This window comes from Styela clava, chromosome 8, assembly GCF_964204865.1.
Source record: "Styela clava chromosome 8, kaStyClav1.hap1.2, whole genome shotgun sequence".
NCBI lineage: Eukaryota > Metazoa > Chordata > Ascidiacea > Stolidobranchia > Styelidae > Styela > Styela clava.
In genome coordinates, this window is record NC_135257.1 from 4078229 (window position 1) to 4098235 (window position 20007).

General features: G+C 34.4%; 3 protein-coding genes across 7 annotated transcripts; 1 reads left to right on the top strand and 2 right to left on the bottom strand.

Moving 5' to 3' along the window:
• Positions 1-1795: 1795 nt before the first annotated feature.
• On the bottom strand, positions 1796-9497 carry LOC120346699 (uncharacterized). Of its 3 annotated transcripts, XM_039416505.2 has the most exons (11): positions 9270-9497; positions 6185-6276; positions 5354-5514; positions 4935-5112; positions 4451-4618; positions 4026-4180; positions 3381-3504; positions 3268-3299; positions 3037-3174; positions 2482-2692; positions 1796-2315 (listed from the first exon to the last, which is right to left on the bottom strand). In XM_039416505.2, the coding sequence occupies exons 2-11, from the start codon at positions 6261-6263 to the stop codon at positions 2236-2238; spliced, it is 1326 nt and encodes a 441-aa protein (XP_039272439.2). In that variant the 5' UTR covers positions 6264-6276; positions 9270-9497; the 3' UTR covers positions 1796-2235. The 3 variants fall into 3 exon arrangements, with proteins under 3 accessions (XP_039272439.2, XP_039272440.2, XP_039272441.2); XM_039416506.2 differs by lacking the exon at positions 5354-5514; XM_039416507.2 differs by lacking the exons at positions 5354-5514; positions 6185-6276.
• Positions 9498-13554: 4057 nt separating this feature from the next.
• On the top strand, positions 13555-17282 carry LOC120345946 (glucoside xylosyltransferase 1-like). Of its 3 annotated transcripts, none has more exons than XM_078115150.1 (8): positions 13555-14114; positions 14990-15118; positions 15188-15352; positions 15435-15665; positions 15876-15990; positions 16098-16266; positions 16370-16578; positions 16810-17282. In XM_078115150.1, exons 1-8 carry the CDS (start codon positions 13972-13974, stop codon positions 16852-16854), a joined length of 1206 nt encoding a protein of 401 aa, XP_077971276.1. In that variant the 5' UTR covers positions 13555-13971; the 3' UTR covers positions 16855-17282. The 3 variants fall into 3 exon arrangements, with proteins under 3 accessions (XP_077971276.1, XP_039271487.2, XP_039271486.2); XM_039415552.2 differs by having other exon boundaries at positions 13574-14114; positions 17101-17282; XM_039415553.2 differs by lacking the exon at positions 14990-15118 and having other exon boundaries at positions 13560-14114; positions 17101-17282.
• LOC120345947 (NAD-dependent protein deacylase sirtuin-6-like) lies at positions 16986-19588 on the bottom strand. Its single transcript, XM_039415554.2, is given in 2 exon segments — positions 16986-18156; positions 18159-19588. Coding segments are annotated over 2 exon segments (966 nt in total). The 5' UTR covers positions 18328-19588; the 3' UTR covers positions 16986-17359.
• Between the last annotated feature and the right edge of the window lie 419 nt (positions 19589-20007).

Below are 20007 nucleotides of genomic sequence, written 5' to 3' on the forward strand. Positions count from 1 at the left end.
TAACCTATATATATATTGATATGGAACATAGTAAAAACATCAAATGTCTGATTACAACTTTATGGGGCGGGCCGCAAAAAACAGTCAGGCGGGCCGCGGGTTGGGCAGCCTTGATGTATACAATCAATCAGCGATAAAAATATCTTAGAATTTTGCTGTTGATCAATCTACAAAACTAAAACTAAGAGGTGTTTTAGTGTTAAAATGCACATACCAGTCACATGACCAGGCTTGAACCCATACTGACTGTGGGTTGTAGTCACATAAAAGTCAATGCTATTTAAAATATCTTTTAGTGCGGTCTTCGAACTCATGAATCTGCCGAATGCTGCATGATGCGATGTCTACTATCTGTCAGGTTTGTAGCATTTGTTATACTGACCTATCTCTAGTGGTCTCCTTGTTCAATGATATTGAATATTTTCTGCTAATATTCTGCATAGCAAACCCCATGCTTGGATGTTGTGGAGGCAGTGACTGGAGTTATTTGGATTATTTTCATGAAATGTCTCCATTCCGAATGAGGTTATAACAAGTGATTACTGGTATGCGACTAACTACTATTTTGGGGATTGCAAGAATCTTTCCAGTTTGATATTTCCAATATATCTAATTTGTGAACCAGTCAATAACGCTAGTATTTTGCAACTATTTGGAACGTCAAATGATATCTCAAGCCGTACATCAAAACGTTTGCTGAATGAAAATTTATTCAATGTTAAAAAAAGATAATGGAGATCGTCGCTAGTCGTGATGAGATCAATAAAACAAAAGTTTGCATATGTATAACAAACACTTCATATGTTATTGATATAGATCAGGGGTGGCCAACCTGCTTTCGACCGCGATCGACTAAAATCGTCAAAAATAGCTCGCGATCGACTTATCGATATAATAAGAACATACGCAAAAACGAATGAGGACTGAATGCGCAGATAACTGCACACACGCATAAATAAAATTCCACCGCTGCCTATAAGCTCGGTTCTTTGGGCGCATTCGTAATGATATCGCCACAAAAAATTGCATTTTTTATGTTTTTTATGTGCAAGTTTTAGCTCAATAAATTTTTTGAGATTTGATTAAATTCAGTTTTGGCACGAGGCTTATCTTTTTCCGCTTTCGCTTTTGTAACACTGTAAATATTGTTCATAAAATATAACTTTTTACTTCACACTTACATGGCCCGCCAGTCTGGGTGGACAAAATTTGTGGCCCCCGGTCCAAAATCCTTGCCCAAGCTTGCTATACAGTATGTGTATATCGTATTTTGGGCATGCACAATACTGTATTATTTGTGTTTTAAACACACAACAAGCGCTGCATGGATTTGATTCGAGGCAATTTATTGAGAGATTTTATTGAATTCACTTAACATCAAACGCGATTGACTGACTAGAGTGACTACTCGAGGCGTGGAGATCGACCGGTCGATCGCGATCGACGTGTTGATGAATAACTAGTTGTCTGCAGAAATTCTGTATGCAGTTATTCAATATACAGGGTGGCGCAAAAACTATTTACACATTTTAAATTAAAATGAAATGTGTCAGGTTATTTTACCCCACCCTATATACATCATATATGCCTGATCCAAGGCCAGTAATGGATTTCGAAAACAGATTTTAAAATGTATACAACTGTTTTACAGCATTCGTATAAATTTGATACTTGACAACTATTGCCAAGCAGTAACTCAGAATGGAAGTTCAACAAAATCAAACAATGGATGCAATTATTTATGCAATAAAATAAAAAACAATGTGTTGTTTTAAATATTTTTTCAGCAAAAACCTCACGTTAATACTTTATACATAAAATTATGTGCACCATTCGATAAAGCCGTGAAAGTTTCCAGATTTTACGAGCGAGTCTACTACAAAAAAAACTTGAAAATAGGAACTGGTTACCTGCACCATGAAATATATATATTAAACAATTATTCTATTAAATATTACACTTTTTCTGTGAATAGTAGCTATTATGCTTCCGAATGCTACAAATACTATATTAACCATTACCCTCGTCCAATAAACAATTTCTTTACCATCTAAGCTTGCGAATCAGTTTTGGATGTTTGTTCGCTCTTTAACTGAGGTTCGAGATATTGAATCACTGTTGAGTAAATCACATATCTAACATGTAGACTAAATTTGTTTCCAGGTTTTCCTGCATAAAATTCATGCTGGGTAAATCATTTCGACGCAATAGATTCATTCATTGAGAATGATTCTGTTAATTGCTCATTTTTCTCCCGAAAAAGGGACAACCCCTCTGTATATGCATCATCAGACAAACTCGTGCACAACTTCCTTCTGTAACAAAAAAAAGGAGACTTAAAAGAAAGGCAATATTTCGTTTTTACTCGACATGAAGTGTAGATTTAGTTGGCCTGATATCAAGTATATTAATTTAAACCCAAGTGGACAACTCGATTACGAAAGCGCTGGGAACAAGTACACTAAGATGAATATAACTTACGTGAACTACACATTCGAATTGTCCGGCAGTATTCGTGGATATTAGAACACCTCCCTGTTGATCCCATTCGCCTGAATTTTAGATCTGATTGGTCTTCTCGATCAAGTAGAAAATTCGTACTTAGATCAGGGAATGGCTCTAAGCCCGGGATCTTTTGACCGGTTGCAAGCATCAATAAGCTGATAGGGTGGTTATATATTGGCGGTATTACCTAATAAAGTAAAATTTACTATGAATGTTTGATATTTATTAATGACATGAGGTAACAAATACTTGCAACAATACAGATTAATAAAAAAGCGCTAATGGTTAATTATTTCTGTCGCTCAACAATACAGATCGATAGAAAAGAGTTTATGTTAAATTATTTCTCGCACTCGATGGTCTATCATCACAAATTCCGTAAGACAGTATATTAACTTATCTCGAAACTAATGATGATTTTTTTTCATGCGTAGTTTGCGGTTTTTCCTCCATGTTTTATTCAGGCCGAAGCTTCCGAATAGCGTGACGTATATATTCATTTTAAATAAAATAAACTTAAATATGACATACTTGTTTTGCAATACTGTCCAATAAATCCTGTAGTGCAAGGCAATTTGAAATAGATCGGTCTTTGTATATAATTCTATCTTCTGGTCTGCAAGTTGGAAAAGGACTTTCACCGCGACCGAAACGACAGAATTCTTCTACCTGAAATGAAGTAACTGAATATAATTGATAGATTCTTGATATTAATTACGATATGCTTGTTCTTTGCATTTCATCAAGAAAACGAAAACTTACTTTAATGCACTCAATATCGAAGTTTGTGAATGCTGAAAATAACAAAAATATGCGATTTGATATTCGACTTGATTTGTTTGAACCAATGAGAACATGTTAAATCGAATACTCACGCTTAAAACTGATGTGAAACTTTGAATCTGTTGAACAATCGAGTAATGGAGAAACACATTGATAATCAACAAATAAAACAGTAGTCGCAGGAAATTTATTTATTCCAACTTCTATTGCTTTGTCCTGGAAATGTAACGAACAAAAATTAGGAATTGCTATTATTTACTTCATTCCGAAAATTATTATAATGATGATTCGTCAAGGCCTTCGTCAACACTCTAATCACAATCCATGACTTTATGCGAAGCGGCAAATTACGTTTGGCTCGACTCTATTAATAAGCTAAAGCATGACACAATATCGCAGAAAACATATGAAAATCTCATACTTATAAATACACACAATAAATAAAGATGTCACAAATGAGAAATCAGGCAGTATTAACAAATGCAAACAATTTAAAAATACTGAGCATCAGTTCTTAGGTTAATGTTCGTTGTCACTTTCCTATTAAAAAATAATGCTTTGTCGATCCTCGTCGCAGTTAGGGAGAATTTATGACACCAAACTGATTTAAAATCTTCGAAAGTAATAGTTGAAAACCGAGATATGATGAATAATGAATATAGATTTTCATGAACGATAACAAATCAGCATGGGATTTTTCTACCCACAATAAAATATAAATTTGTTATTTTCAGTACCTGCCCTTCGACAATAGTTACTCCCGGACTTAAAGACAGTTTATCAGAATGTGTCAGAACAACTTCATCTGTTATGACGTCCGTGATATCAAGTTTTGAGTTTTTGTTCAACGCGTTGTCGAAGACGATGTATGTATTCTTGATGTTTGCCAAGCCTTCAACGAAACAATGAATTTAATATGAAAATACTTCAAGGGAAAATAAAATTAGTTGCATAGGAAAAGAACATCGTGTTAAATTAAAGCGTCAGACAATATGTATATTTTACAGCTGTAAGCAAAGCTAAAATATAAAAAATTCAAAGGCCTATTTTAAACCATAGTCGCTGATTGGCTAGAATACAACAGAACCAAACCGGGAAAATCCAGCTCTTTTTAAATTCGTTAATGTTTAAATGATTGAAGACATCACATTAAATAAATTACCTTCATAATTGTCTAATGGCACAACAAACCAACAGGATTTGCGAGGTCTGTGCACTGCATCAATGTTTAATAAATGTCCCCATAAAGTCTTTAATATTGGAACGGGCTTCGAATCTCTTTCCGGATATGTGAGAGAAGAAAATTGCTCCATCTTGAAGTCGCAGTCCACTGTAAACATAAGGCAGCAACTTCATACAATAAATATATATGCGCTATTATATATACATAATATGTAATTTCTTGAAATCATGACTTGCTTAGTCACATTGTCAAATTGTGAAATTTTAACTCAATTACCGTAGTGAAATATGAGATACTGTACAACATAATTAGTTATAGTCAAGTAGTTTGAATAGTATGTATGATCGATTTATGACAGGCAGGCTCTCCTGCATTCAAGCGCACTTTTCCTGCAAAGTTCTTGATAAAATATGAATTAGAATGATAAATTTCATAGCGGCTGAACATCTTATCAAATACTTACTGAAATAAAACAAGTCCGCAACGACATTCTGCTTGAATGAGAATAGCAACAGTTTTACATTTTTCACATTTTTGAAGTGAAATATTCTGTTTGCCGATGTTTTTACGTTTGTAAAATAAAAATCTTCCGCTTTTGACTGGGCACTGATTTGAATTACCGTTGAATTTGAATCGAAATTCTATAAAATAAAATAACCAATATAATCAAACCATATTTCGAACATACGCATATTTATCTATTATTCGATCAAGCTATAAATATAAAACCCTTCCAAATCAACCCAAATAATTCCTCAAAACCACATTGCACAATGCAATAACACATCCCAAAGTACAATTGTTTATAACCGTACTTCGGGACTCTTTGGTTGTGGGTTTATTGGTAAAGAACGTATTTTAAACCACAAAACTTATTTATACCTTCATATTCTTTATTACAATGGTAATATCAAACAATGTTACGTAATCTTTTGTGATATTTATTGTCCTAAAGTCCAAGCCGTCATATGGTTGACGGAACCATGTGAAAAAATGAATGTAACCCCTTCGATGTCGACATTCATTTGTTGAACAAGGGAGAACTGGAAAAGAATTATGATATTTAAAATTATTCGTTGACAGTGATAATACTTTCCATAATGAAAAAAAAATTGTATACCTATTATTCATATGAACTCGATCGGCCCACAAAACAGTCGAATATTAGATAGCGATGAATATTTTCCCGACCTACTCCCCATAAAAAAAAAATTTTATACTTTGATCATTGCAAAGCATGTGCCGACTATTTTGGGACAGTCGCGGCGAGTTTGAGCGTGTAAACGGGTATACATTTTTACGAACACATGCTGCGGTGAAAAAGCAAATTTCGCTCATATGTATCCCAGTTTTCCGTGACCGTTTTTTGTTTACAGCAACTTTCCCGAAAACAAAACTACTGATGAGGTATTTGAATTATACCTAAATTGACGACACAAACTAAAAACTAGTAAACCGTACTCAAAACAGTAAAGTTAGTCAGAATGAAGTGCTTGTTAGGCTCCTAAAATCTCAATTGTTGCATTAAGTGTAAGTGATGGTTAGTCATTGCTACTGCTACGGAAGTGGACAAGGAAGTCGATGGTCGGTGAGACATATATAAGTTTCGACGGTTACAAACAAATGAAACAAAATTAGGGAATGGGCACAATAGCAGTTGATGAACTACTTTAGGGCACGAAAGTGAATAGACTAGAAATTTCATTGACTTACCCCCAGGGAATCCATGAGCAGAATGAAAAACCAGGATGATAAATAATGTTAAGTCGAGTATAAGTTTCATCATTTTCATACTTTATTGTAAGCTATAGTAAATATGCAAAAAAAATATAAATAATATGATTATACTTTTTATAGATATGATTTGCTTCGCCTGCATGTTGTATTCACTATGAATTATATCTGAATGAGAGCATCACGAATATTATTACTTCGGTATAATTGTTAAACAAATTTTCTTCTCGCTAAGGGGTCCTGAATTTGGGTATTAATACTTGGAGTAAACAAAAAATATACAGTAAGGATTTTTATCGAAAAATGCAATACTATTTTCAATTTATCGTATTATTTTTTTTAAGCGTTTTTAACTTTAGAATGTTTAGATCATCTTGAAGATAATAAAATATTTTTACTCTCAAGTTTCAAACTACGTGGGTATGACAACATGTTCTAATCTATAGAACATAGTTGGGCCTATATTCCTCCTCCTGTGTCTCACTTCATATAAGTACCCAATTTTGTAAAAGACCTTTTTTATACATGCCCTTCGTTAAACTATATTGCTTTCGTGAAGCTAAATCGCGAATATTGCTAAAATACGGAGCAAACATAAACACATTTCATACAAGATTCTGTAGCGTAGATTGTAGAACACACCTACATTGCGGAACCAACCAAGCAAGTACGTTTTGTTTGTTGAACAAATGATGCGATCGAAACAGATTTGGATATTTATTCTCTTACCATAAATAATCATGCCTTTATTTATGGCCGTTTACCAATTCCACTATAAAACATGGCTAAATATGATGTTCTCATTATATAAACAATCTTAAATTTCAATAACGATAAATAAATATTTTATTTCAATAAATGCCTATCAAAAATGATCATTTCCAGTCAAAACAATTTTTTCGTTTAAATTTTAAACTATTTGAAGCATTTCGGAATTCCCTAAGGACGTGCGTCGTTCACACTCTTTTTATCACATCCTAACGTTTATTGGTTTTCACTCACTCATTTATTTATACGGGATTTGTTTACTCGACTAGGTTACCATTAGATATATATTTGATTTAAGGTGTTCACGTCATACGTAAAATATTGGCTACAGTGACTTATCTACCTAGTATTAGAAAAGATCGATCCACTGTTTTCTAAAATGTTGGTAAATGTATTCCAAAACCGAGTCTCTCAATATCACCACATGTGTTGTTTCCTGTGAATATGACAAGCTCAGTGAGACTGGCATAAATGCGGGTCAACTGCTTTTTGAATATAGTTACTGGAATGGACACTGAACATATAAACAATGAACAAATAAACGCACAATCAAACGAACGAACAATCAAACGAACAAATAGAAGTACAATCTTCACTCCAGAGGTTTTAATCGAAAGTCTAGTTGAAATTAATAAGCTAAAACCCGAATGTTACATTCTTCTTACAAATAAAATAGCACTAGTCAATGTTCAAAAGGATTTCTCAGTATGGCTTAATTTTGTTAAATCCATAATGAAGATTGGCATTCCGAATATATATTCTTAGCCGGTATGAATCGAGTTTATTTCAATTCAGAATAAATTCCTAAACTTATCTGGAAAGCTCGACCACACTAATAGCTTTAGTTCGTCGGTCAAATCAAATATTATCTCGGTAACTTTATGTATGAACTTGTTCGTTTAGTTTCCCCCGTAATTGAAAAATAGGCATCCCGCCAAACCGTGTCGGTGACATGAAGCTCTTATTGGGGTATATTTATTTTACAACACTGTGTATCTCGTACTATTTGACAGTAAAAGGACACTCATAATGAATGGATTATTCAAAGTTCAATTATTCCTCATTTGCCATTACACAAAAACATAATAGAAATGTCTACCCAAAGCAAAAACACGCATACGTTCTTACCTACTGTTCATGCATGATCGGAGATAATAACATATTTCTAACAGAAAGAACAAAGATATTCACACTGATTACTATTAATGCTCACATATCAAATGAGTAGATTCGCGACATTACAGAATCATATTAATTATTTAAGAGATTTTAATCAAAAAGTTTCAACTTAAAAAATCCACGTCACTGATTGAACCTAATGATTTTCTTCTAAAAACATTTAGCAATATTTTCAACAAATTCGATAAACAATTCCTATTTCTAGCCATAAATTTTTAATGAAAAATGTATAAACGCTTTCGGAACACACAACCCCCTCCCTCTTCGACCTACTACGCGGCGCGCAGTATATCAATTTAATCCCGCAGAGTTAACGACCACTCACTATTGCATGAAGGTAACACTTTTGAATGAAATCTAACAGCATACCATCGACATAAATATATCTGAAAATAAAAGTGGTTTACCTCCGTAAATAGTAACATCAAAAATAAACTCAATTCCACCTTCAAATTATAACGCTCCAAAAACGTACGAAATTGTTAATTATATTATGATTATTCCTAACTTCACGCGATTCCACACTGAGACGACGTCCATTTAAATTTCCATGACAATTATATAAATATGAAATAAAATATTAATTCGTCTAAAAATAATGTGTACAGAAAATGTTTTTTATCAGAATTTTTTTGTAGACAGAATAAATTCAATTTAAAATAAAGTTACACATTGTGAACAAGAGACACAAACAGAAAATGCCATAATTACAATGGTGTCAGTCACGTCATGGTTTGCGCGTAAAAACCAATAATTACAGCGATGACGATCTTGAAAACGCTGGTGATTCAAATGACTTACAGTAAAACGGCCTCCGGTAATAAATTCTCTGGTATGTTTTGAACATTATTATTTCCGATTAAATTAAATTATACAAATTTTTCGACAAAAAAAAATTATTGGTATGTTTAACACGGATGAAATTTGAAAAGCGCGATATTACGATTACAGAAGATAAATATGTATGTCGTGTGGACACAACTGAGAGCTACATTTGACAAATTTCGATTTAATATACGTTGATAATTTCACTATTATAAATTCTCATTTTATGCAACTGTATAATTATGGCTCTAATATATATATATATATATATATACATGTTATACTCAAATACCTTCAAACACATTTTCAGGTGTAACAATTTGCTACTACTCAAAACAAAAGACTCCCGGCATTACGTTCCTTTTCATGGTTATATTCCACTTTGATAAGCTTTCCTCTCCCTGTAATTAGCGATTTACAATATCCTTAGAATAAAAATACGTAGGTGTAATAACTTATAAATGACTGAGGTATAACGTAGCAAAGCAGAATTGCGGACAAAAGTTGTAATGTTTTTGTCGAAAACCTATTTTATTCTTAACCTCTTGCTGCTGTGACTGCGTGGGCGATGAAATAATTGAACATTTCCAAAACTCTCGTACTAGATATTGTGCCCCTGGCTGATATTACTTTAGGGTGCCGCGTGACCGAATCGCAGCCGGTAAAAATAGCCCTATGATTACTACTGAAGTATTGGCATATGCCGCGTTTATCTATAGTACCAATTAACAAGTCTACTTATTAACATTGTTTTTGCCACAATGGTTCAACCATTATTTTCAAATAGAACGAAAATGAGCCAAATACGGGGTTGTGCCTTGCAACGCGGATCGGAAGCGGATATAGCGGTTATTTGTTTATTTCCGCAGAGCGGATGATTAAATAATTAAATGAAGTATCTTAATTTTCACAAAGAAGTAAAATTAATCCGAAAAGTTCAAAATAATAATCTTTCCCAACACTCATATTATTTCTGAAACACCATGACTCAACAATAACTTGCTTACTAAAAAGCTGAAAATTATATGGAACACTATAAAGCGAGTAGCGACCTAGAAACGTTGCAAACAAATATACGGTAATCATTTAATTATTCATACTCTAATGCTGAATTTTCACAATAAAATCTTACCAGAAGAAAAGTTATTAAATTACTAAAGAACCAACCATGTATAACCACCGAGGAGGCTCTAAGTTTCAAGAAATTTTCAGTCTGATTTTTTCATGTATTCAATTCAATTAAACAGAAACATCTCAGCACATACAAAGACGAAGAAATTTGAAATATTTCAAAAATCGCATTGCACAATTACGATGGCTAACTTCAAAAATCACGACGTGATAGATTTACAATCGACAAGGCGCCAGACACAAACACCAATACTATAATATATTATTTATTCAGACAAATGTGTGCCATACAACCAATTGACAATGTAAAAAATAAAGATATATTCAACATGTTCGTTGAATATACGACACATTTAACCCCCCTCCCCTTCAAAATAAAACCGGACGACGTCCTCTGGCAACTGGAAACAACACTGTGGTGGCCTTCCAGATAAATGAAATTTGTCGTTTTTTGCAACCAAGATTAAATCGATGATTATTAAAAGTATGAAAATGAAATTATCATCAACACTTCTGCTCTTCACCCTTTCGACCACAGAAGCACGTGACCCACTAGTTCAAATTTACCTACCGAATCACCCTCCCGTAGATCTATCTTGTTGTAAACTAGTTTAGACTTTAGACTAAATCGGTTACAGTGACATGACGCTAAAATAGAAATCCTCACGAACCGACAACGTGAAATCAAAATAAATATAGTCGCGACATTTTTGTTGCTCAAAGCTGTTTGACGACTGGAAATGATATATGCATTACGTTAAATGTGTATAATTCATAATACAAACAACAAAAAGATAGGTAATGTGCGACAAAGACATCTTTCTCATTTAGCTCCGTGAATGTTTTCATATCCCTCTCATATCAGGCCACATGAATGATATGGTGTCGCAATTACAAAAAATATATATATATATATTGAATACACCGACGGTGGCCGCAAACATGAACCGGTACACATTCCAACAATACTGCAAAAGGTATTGTTTTGTTATAAAGTTGTAAATGAAGCATTATATAGGCTTAATGTGAGATTATTAAAATAATAATACGAAGACTCGCGGTTGGAAACACCGCTACCTGATTCGTGAACGTAGACCGAAAGGTAAAGACTATCCGCATCTTTTCGTAGTTGAAAGTAACTGCTGATGAGTATTGATTCGGAACTAAAATGAGTTGAAAACGGATATGTTTCCAAATAAGTGCTTCAAACATATGATAAAAAAAACGAAAGAGTAATTTAAAATCTATCCTGAATTTGACATTTGTGGTTTCTAACGAATCCCTCCCGGCCTCTTCCCACGCGTCATCACGATAATATATCAATTATTTGACCCAATTCGTTGACTATCTAATAATCTACAGGACAAATCCCTGAATGTTCACTTTTTACAGTTTCAGCAGTTGAATTAGAGTTTGGTCATCAAATGTTAAACCTTCAATTTGAAATTTTTTTAAATAAAAGTATTCTAAATCATTTTCGATTATATATATAGAATATAAGCAATTTAGAATGCATTCAAATATTCAGTTTAAGACATTTTTATTTATACCGTCACAAATCTTTTTCATAAAAGTTTTTTTATATAACTTTATTTAAGTTTTATTTCTTTTGTTATAATCTATATATCTATGACTGCATTTCTATAAGTTCCGTCGACCATCAAGAATATTTGAAGAATTTGATTCACCTCTGTTATGGTCATAATGTCAAAGAGTATTATATATAATAAGATTTTAGAATATGAATAAAACGGGAAATAAAATTTTAAGTTTTTTGATAATAAATTTCGATTTAACTCAAAAAACTCATATAAAGCACTTTCCCCACTCATCTTTTGTATGATATTTTGAACACAAATTACTAATGCGTGAAAATTTTTTCTCATGTATCATTTCTGTGTATTTTGCTATTATTTCTGAATTGTGCCAAATTTGATTAAATATGACCTATACGCCACCGATTCTCATCGAAATTCGAACATTACATAAATTTAGTAAACTCATTTGCACGTCGAAACCCATTAGGATTTGCCTAAATTAATGAAATTAGATACAGGTCAGTTTATCCGATGTATGTTTGTTCGGATTTGTAAAATTTCATATATTGAAATGCGTCAGTTGGTAAAATCTTGAGAATGTCTCAGTGGATTGAAAGCGATATTATTCTGTGACACTTACATCGATTTTTAATATATTCAACCGTTGAAAAAACGAAAATAATTAACGACTAATATTTTTTGAATTATCTTGAGAGTTGTGTGGGGCGAAAGTGACTTATATCCTAGAAGGAAAGAAATTAATCCCCAAAAATTCAAGATCCAAATTAACAGTGACGATAAAATAGAGTTCGTAAATATGTTAAACAGTAGACTCTACTTTGATCATAACACGTGCAAAGGGGGGGGGGGGGGGGGGGGGGGTTGGTTCAGCAGTCATTTCTTCGTAGTTAATCCGGTAACGCGATTTCCAATTCCATAGAGCGAACACGAACATCATGCAGCATAGTAAACCGAATAATTGAACAAAGTGTGGTGTGATCGCGTGTAACTGTCTTATGAGTACTCTTTGCTTTGAGATACCTTAAAAACAAGAATACCTTAGAACAAAAAGAGCAATGCTCAAATATATTGACACGAACCATGGGCGTATCTAGGGTATGGCAGCCTCGTGCCATGGGCGCCGCCTGTGTAAAGGGTTTTAATCGTAAGATGTTTCAATAACATACTTTCAAAATTGAAACTCGCATTATTACTAAATATTAACTTACAAGTGTGTCAATTCAACAACAGTCGTTAAAAATTGTCAGTAAACGATCATAGTGACAAAGGTAAAATAACTCACCACAGTATCGGATAGCCCAGGGTTTCCCAAACTGGGGGTTCGCGATGACTGCACAGGGCAACGATATGAAAAGAGTCTGATCGATATTTTATGATTGTTTTTAATTAAAAGTCATTGTATCTTTTTAGTTGAGCGTTGAAATTGATACGGCATAAGATGGGGGTCCGTCAAAACTAAGATTCACAATATTTTAGGTTATGCTGTTGATGGGCGCTAGATGCTTCCAGTCACTTCTTTCCTCCTGTTTTTTATTGGCCTTTGCTTTTTGGGTTAAATTTTGTACCGAGCGAAATTTTGTAATTTTTAGTAAAACTTTTTTCCTTGCTTTCATTTCTGAGGGAAAATTGCACGCGAGGATAAAATGACCCTTGTATTTAATAAATTTTTTATTCTGTGCTGTAATAATTCGATATAAATCTGTCTACACATTCCTTTCATCGAAAAGAGCGGATACTCACCCACAGTAGAGTGCGACCGAAAACTCAAATACGATACATAGCCCAACATATATATTTTTTGTTCATGTACCGAAAAGCGTGACTGTTTTATTTATATAAATCGAAAGATTACGCGTAATATTAATTGAATGACTACAGTTTGGTGATCTAAGTACGTATCTATGTATGCTTTTGGAGATCTGATCAGAATAATGGCCCTGATCTGATCATATAATATTAGCTAGATATTGTTTGTACCGACCTTTGTTGGTACAATGACTGCGCAGGGCAGCGAGGTTTTTTCCAGAATTTCCATTCAGCGTGTTGTCATTTTTTACCCATCTTTGTGTAAATAAATTATATATTATCCGGATGTTATCATGGAACGTCCAACAATAAATGCCTCCGCTCCTCTGGTAACGTGTTGACTCGTTTTATAAAGATAATAATAATGCTTCGTGAAGTGTTGTCCTTCGGCACTTCAGTGGAAACCGCTTTTGTTTTGTTGTACGGCGCTGGCTATGGTAGATTGATACGGGATGCCGCCATTTACTAGCATACTAGCTGTAGACAACCATTGGACCAATGTCTATCCCCAGTTCTGCCAAATGGGGACTAGTGGCCATGTTTTTCATAACCAGTTTTCTGTATTTGTGTGTACCCGACAATGCACAAACGGCCGCGGGGAGTTTATCTGAAAAGTTTTTGATGAATGCGCAAGGTGCAAGGTATGTTTGTAGAATATGAATATTATCTCTATTCTAAATATCATTGTTATTATTCAAATACAGAAATATCTGATAAACACCTCTTATAACAGTTAAATAAACAGGTGTCTGGTGCAAGTGATCAATCAATAATTTGTTTTTCTACCACACTGATTTTGAGAATGATTTCAATTTAATTTTGAGTGATGAACAGATCAAGACTAGCTACAATTTTTGATAAATATACAAAATATTGATATCATCAAATTTCAATTACTTATGATGCCTATTTATTGGTACAAATTTCTTTTGTAAACAAGACTCATTTTTCAGCACTGAAAAGTATTTAAATTAACAATTAAGTCATTGATTATCATTATTAAGTTTCATTCAATTCTAATATGGAGTTTAGTTTCTGTCATCAATTTCCAAGGTTATCATGGGTTGGAAAGGCCTAATGCTATTTAGGTTTTTATGCTACAAAGGTTTTAAAAACCTATTCAATTTAAGTGAGAGCAAGATTGTTCGAGAATTAACATTATGTTTCAATTTTGACAACCAGCTTTCTTTGGAAGTCATTAATTTTTATTCAGATCCAATAATATGAAATAAATCAAACTCTATTCACAATGTGCAAATTAAATACAAATGCATTCAAAGTTGAGTAGCCAATTTTACCCACAAAATGAGATTATTCCAGTTATTACTGGAATAGATTTATTTTCAGAAGGTCACAGGTATGCAGATGAATCAAATCTTACCGTTGGCGAAAATCAAAAGCCAAATTTTATTGCAAGTGAAATGACTATGATCATGTTTATAAATAAAAAAATATGTACATTGTATGACTACAGTGTTTTTAGTGAGCTAATTCTTACATAAATGACCCATTTCAGGTCTTTCCTCAAACAAAGAACAACTTGCTTCCTTAAGGCTTGTTTCAATATATCTTCATTATCAACTGGTTTATTTCTTGAAACGATTTTTCAATTTTGTCTATCAAAAGAAATTGAGATGAATTTTGGGTATGAAATAAATTGACTATTCAAAATTTACATTCCACTCTGTTATCAAAAATTAATACTTGTTTTCAGGGAAACCAAGCTAGATGATCCACTGATACATATTGCTGTTGTTGCTTGTGGTGATCGTCTGGAAGAAACGCTGATCAGTATCAAATCTTCATTGATGTTTACAAAGAGAAGCATTTTTTATCATATTTTTACAGAAGAAGAACTTCGCTCCGGTTTTATTGATGGGTTAGTAGCTTTTCTAATTAATCCATCCTCACCACCAATAACATAAATTTTAATAAAGGATTCCTTTTCTTTTATTTCTCAGTATTGAGAGCTGGCCCGAACGTTACAGAAGTAACCTTCAGTATCAACTCTACCCTATTTCATATCCAGAAGATGGAAATGCTAAAAACTGGAAAAAACTCTTTAAGCCTTGTGCATCGCAGAGACTATTCTTGCCCATGGTGCTTAGTAAAGACATTGATTCCATAATATATGTGGACACAGACATCATTTTCCTTACTGATGTTCTTCAACTTTGGAGCATTTTTACAAAGTTAGTTTGTTGTGTACAACTCTATAATTTGTTTACCGTACTGACAAAGGACTGATTATAGTTTTGCATATAACATGACCAATTTCTAAACCGGAACATATTTTGCACCTACAGAACTGACTGTTTTTAATGAAGCTTTGGCATAATTTAGATCCATAACATGTCACTGTGAAGTATAAATGCAAAGTATTGTCATTTCACTGCATTCAGATTCAATTCCACTCAATTGTCAGCACTGTCTATTGAGCACGAAGATAAAAGAATGGGATGGTACAGCAGATTCGCAAGACATCCGTATTATGGAATAACAGGTGTCAATTCGGGAGTAAGACTATATTTTAACTATTTAGCGCTGATGCACATTGAACTAATAAAAAACATGGAGCGAATTTATAATATCCATTAAGTATTGATTTTTTGGTTTAATTTCAGGTTATGCTCATGAATTTGACACGCATAAGAAAAGTAAGGTATAAGAACGACATCAAGCCTAGTCTAATGATGTGGAAAGATATGCTACTACCTTTATATAATAAATATAGATACAATATAACATGGGGAGATCAGGATTTGCTAAACATTGTTTTTCATCACAACCCAGGTAAGGTAACATTTTTATTCGTATTTCTTGCATTTATTGTAACAAATTCAAGGCTCTGTCATCAACCTCTCCCCACCCAACATTGCATCATTGTCATTGACAGACATGTTATACGTGTTCTCCTGTGAGTGGAATTATAGGCCAGACCACTGTATGTATGGCCAATTGTGCAAAATTGCCAAAGACACTGGCGTGAAAGTTGTTCATGGATGTCGAAGAGTTTACCACAATGAGAAACAGCCAACTTTCAAGGCTGTGTATGAAACTATCAAATCCTATAAATTTGGAGACGAGTTACATTATTTGAATCAGGTGATGAATAATAAATATGAATTCTTGATGACATAACATACCGTATTTGCTCGTTTTGTAGCCCGGGCTCTTGTTGTTTTTAAAGTAAAATTATACACAAAATTACAATGTTTGTCAAGTCACATATAGATAAGATCGATCGTTACAATAATTAATATATTGTCATTTCCAGTTCTCAAGTATGATTCAAAAGAGAATAACAAAAATTTTGACTTTTTCTTTGCACCGCAGGTACAAATCCGCAAAAAAAAAAAAGTTTTGCGACGCCCAGTTTGAGAATCGCGGTGTTACGTAATTGGACGCCTAAGGCGTGAGTGTTATCTACCAGTGCTTAAAATTCAACAGCGTTGTGACAAAAGCGCTTCTTATTCTTTGTTCTCCACCGCTGAAAAATCAGCTTTTACATCGGGCGGATAATCAAGATCGGCGGTAAAAAACGAGCATATACGGTATGCATAAAAATTAACAACATATAGTCAAGTGTACGATGCAAATGTCCCTCTCAATTTCTTCTAATAACAGGTGATGGAAAAAAATTTGAAAGAGACTGAAAACACTTACTGCGGAAAAGAGTACGAAAGTATTTTGAAAGGGCTAAGCCAAAATATTGAACAATTAAACGATTCGATGTTGATAGACTAAAACACTGAACAACTTTTTTAGATCATGTCTTCTTACAAACCAAATAAATTTTTGTAGAAAAACTGCTGTTATATGTAACTCACTGATTCCACTGGGTATTCTAGCGTTTGCACGATGGTTTTTAATTGCCAAAAAAATGTCATGACTCAATGTCTAATTTTTCTTCCTTTGGCAACTTGTGTATATGTGTTACTTCAGTTTTATCGAATTTTGTCTTGCGCTTAGTAGCTCTTATGGGAAAAGTATTTTTTGAATGCACTGAGAATTCATTCACAACAGGCTTAGTGAATTCGGATACATCCAAACTGAGACTGTCCATTACTGCTTTCATAACCTCGTCCACATAATAATGAATGCGTAAGTCTGCCTTTTTATCATGCTTCGTGGGCTGAAGATTAACAACGACCAGATGTCCATTATTTTTCTTAGCATGTAGAGGCAAGTTTGCTGCTGGTAATATTTGAAGTGAAGTACCTAAAGTTATGGATAGTGTTGCTGCTCTTGACATTGTATCAGCATTTCCAAGTTGTTTGTTTGGCAATGGATCTTCCCAGTCAAGTATGCTATCTCTAAGCTGACCCCTGCATTTTCCCCTAGCTTTCATGCTTGCACATTTTAAACCAGTAAGCTTCAATCCCATTGTTGGAGAAGCATAGTCCATCACATACTCTTTATTGCATTTGTCACATACTTGCACAAACATGTTACCATGCAGTTCAGATAAGCGGTTTCTTGGAAAGCCAGACCTTACATGTAGTCCATCAACATTTTGTGAAACAACATGGTGTACCAGTTCTGCTTGCTCAAGTCTAACTAGAGCTCTGTGGGTGTATGATGGAACTGCGTCTTCAAAGCGGATGTTGCATTCTGGTTTCATACCTTTCTCTTCTAGGGTCCAAACACCTTTGGGACCTCTAAAATCTGGAATGCCAGATAAGTGCTTATGCCAGCTCCTGTATGGACAACAGTACACTTGCTTTCCAAGATCAGCCTGACAAGTTCTTTCACAGCATTTTGCAAACTTTCAGTTTCGTCTAATCTTTCAGGCATTCCACATTTTCCCTTGTGTTCATAGGGTGATAGACCAGCAGCGTAATTGACTGACATATCTAGAGGATAATAATAGCCTGCAACTAAATGTATGGAGTGGTACCAATTAATATGTAGAAATATACAAATGGTGACAGACACTATCCATGTTACTTTTACCTTGGAGAGAATATTTATTAAACTGGAGAGAAATTTCACTTAAGAATTAAGCTCGTCAATACAGAAAAAAAAAACATTCGTAATGTCAGCATTGCCATATCTTCTTCACCTTGACAATATTATTTCACTTCTCTTGTTCAAAATTTGTCACTATTTATTAGGTATCATCCTACATGCATCGATTTGATGCATAGCCCCTGGGACAAAAATTTTGTATACAGCATTTCAATTCTCACCGGTATGAGCATGGTGAAATGACATCTCCCAATAAAATGAAAAAATTTGCGCAAAACTGAATCTGCAAAAAACAGGAAATTGCCATCTTTGATTTAATCCAACTTATTGTGGCACTGCCCCGAATAACCATATTAAAATGAGAAGAAAAATTTCATACTGTACCGTACCGGTACTCCGCTAGCTTGATAGGATCGGATTTACATATTTATCCCGGGGGAGAGGAAAGCCGATAATACAGCTTATCCATATGGCGAACCACGGCATCTTGTCCGGTTACCATTGCAAGTCGGGTATGGGATTAGTTATATTGTTTGTTTTCGGAAGCATGGACTTGGTGGTGAAGGAAGCCGTAACCGACCAGCGGTTACGTGAACCACCCAATGGCGGCAAGGAGTCCAGCAATCCTCTCTCACATAACGAACCCTGCATGGGATTCGAACCTGCGAACCCACGCAGAGTAATTAGAGGTGCGGTGGCGAGCGTATTTCTAACGCTTACGGTAGCCCGTTGAGCCACACCGCCTTGCCAAATATACAACAGCATACCGGTACATTTATATAAGCACATCAAGACAATTTTAACTTGTATTACAGAATTAAATGTGTTTCACCCAACGTTGCAACGACTAAGACTAACGGTAACACCTGACTGCCAATTTTAAGACTGTAAACTAAGTCACTAACTACGGTACTGGTACAAAGTAGGTACTACAGTACTAGTACATCGCTGCAACGAAACAACACGCAGCACCGGTACGGTACCGTAAGTTGTAGAATCACAAACTACCGTACCGGTACCGGTATGGCACCGTGCCTCATTGCCATGGGAAACCTAATCCTGACGACACCGTTACAGTGTCTCCAGGAATCTACATGTTTTCAAGCATCAGTGTACGGTAACGTTACCGTACCGTACCGGTATACCGGCACCGTAGGACCATTGATACCTTAACGTTTGTTAAGTCATCAATGGTAGGACGTGCTGACGTGCGTGTTATCCATTGCTCGAGGCCATAGAAAATACAATCCTGAACTTTGAACAGTATACGGTACGTAAGGCTAACCGATACAACACATTGTAACTTATAAAATCTAAAGAATTAACGTACCGTAAAAGCGCCTAACTTCGGACAGTTCCTAACTTCGGACAAAATTTTTGAACGGCCATATCTTGGCTAAAACGCGCCCTATATTGCTAATTTTAATTATTATAGGTTGCGCTGTTATATCTACATCTATTCTCATCTTTTTTAATGTTGCATAATTATTTTTTTGGTAAAAAAACGGAAATTTTGCCGAAAATTGACTGCCCGGCATTCAACGGCGCAGAGCGTCGCTCCTA

What these genes read in the sequence shown, in the direction of transcription:
- LOC120346699 (XM_039416505.2), bottom strand. Translation starts at nt 6,263, where the DNA reads ATGAAAATGATGAAACTTATACTCGACTTAACATTATTTATCATCCTG. An exon ending in TGCTCATGGATTCCCTGGGG is followed by an intron (nt 5,515 to 6,184) that starts GTAAGTCAATGA and finishes ATTCTTTTCCAG; the next exon opens with TTCTCCCTTGTTCAACAAAT. An exon ending in GCCATTAGACAATTATGAAG is followed by an intron (nt 4,181 to 4,450) that starts GTAATTTATTTA and finishes GTTTCGTTGAAG; the next exon opens with GCTTGGCAAACATCAAGAAT.
- LOC120345946 (XM_039415552.2), top strand. Translation starts at nt 13,972, where the DNA reads ATGTCTATCCCCAGTTCTGCCAAATGGGGACTAGTGGCCATGTTTTTC. An exon ending in ATGAATGCGCAAGGTGCAAG is followed by an intron (nt 14,115 to 14,989) that starts GTATGTTTGTAG and finishes GACCCATTTCAG; the next exon opens with GTCTTTCCTCAAACAAAGAA. An exon ending in GAAATTGAGATGAATTTTGG is followed by an intron (nt 15,119 to 15,187) that starts GTATGAAATAAA and finishes ACTTGTTTTCAG; the next exon opens with GGAAACCAAGCTAGATGATC.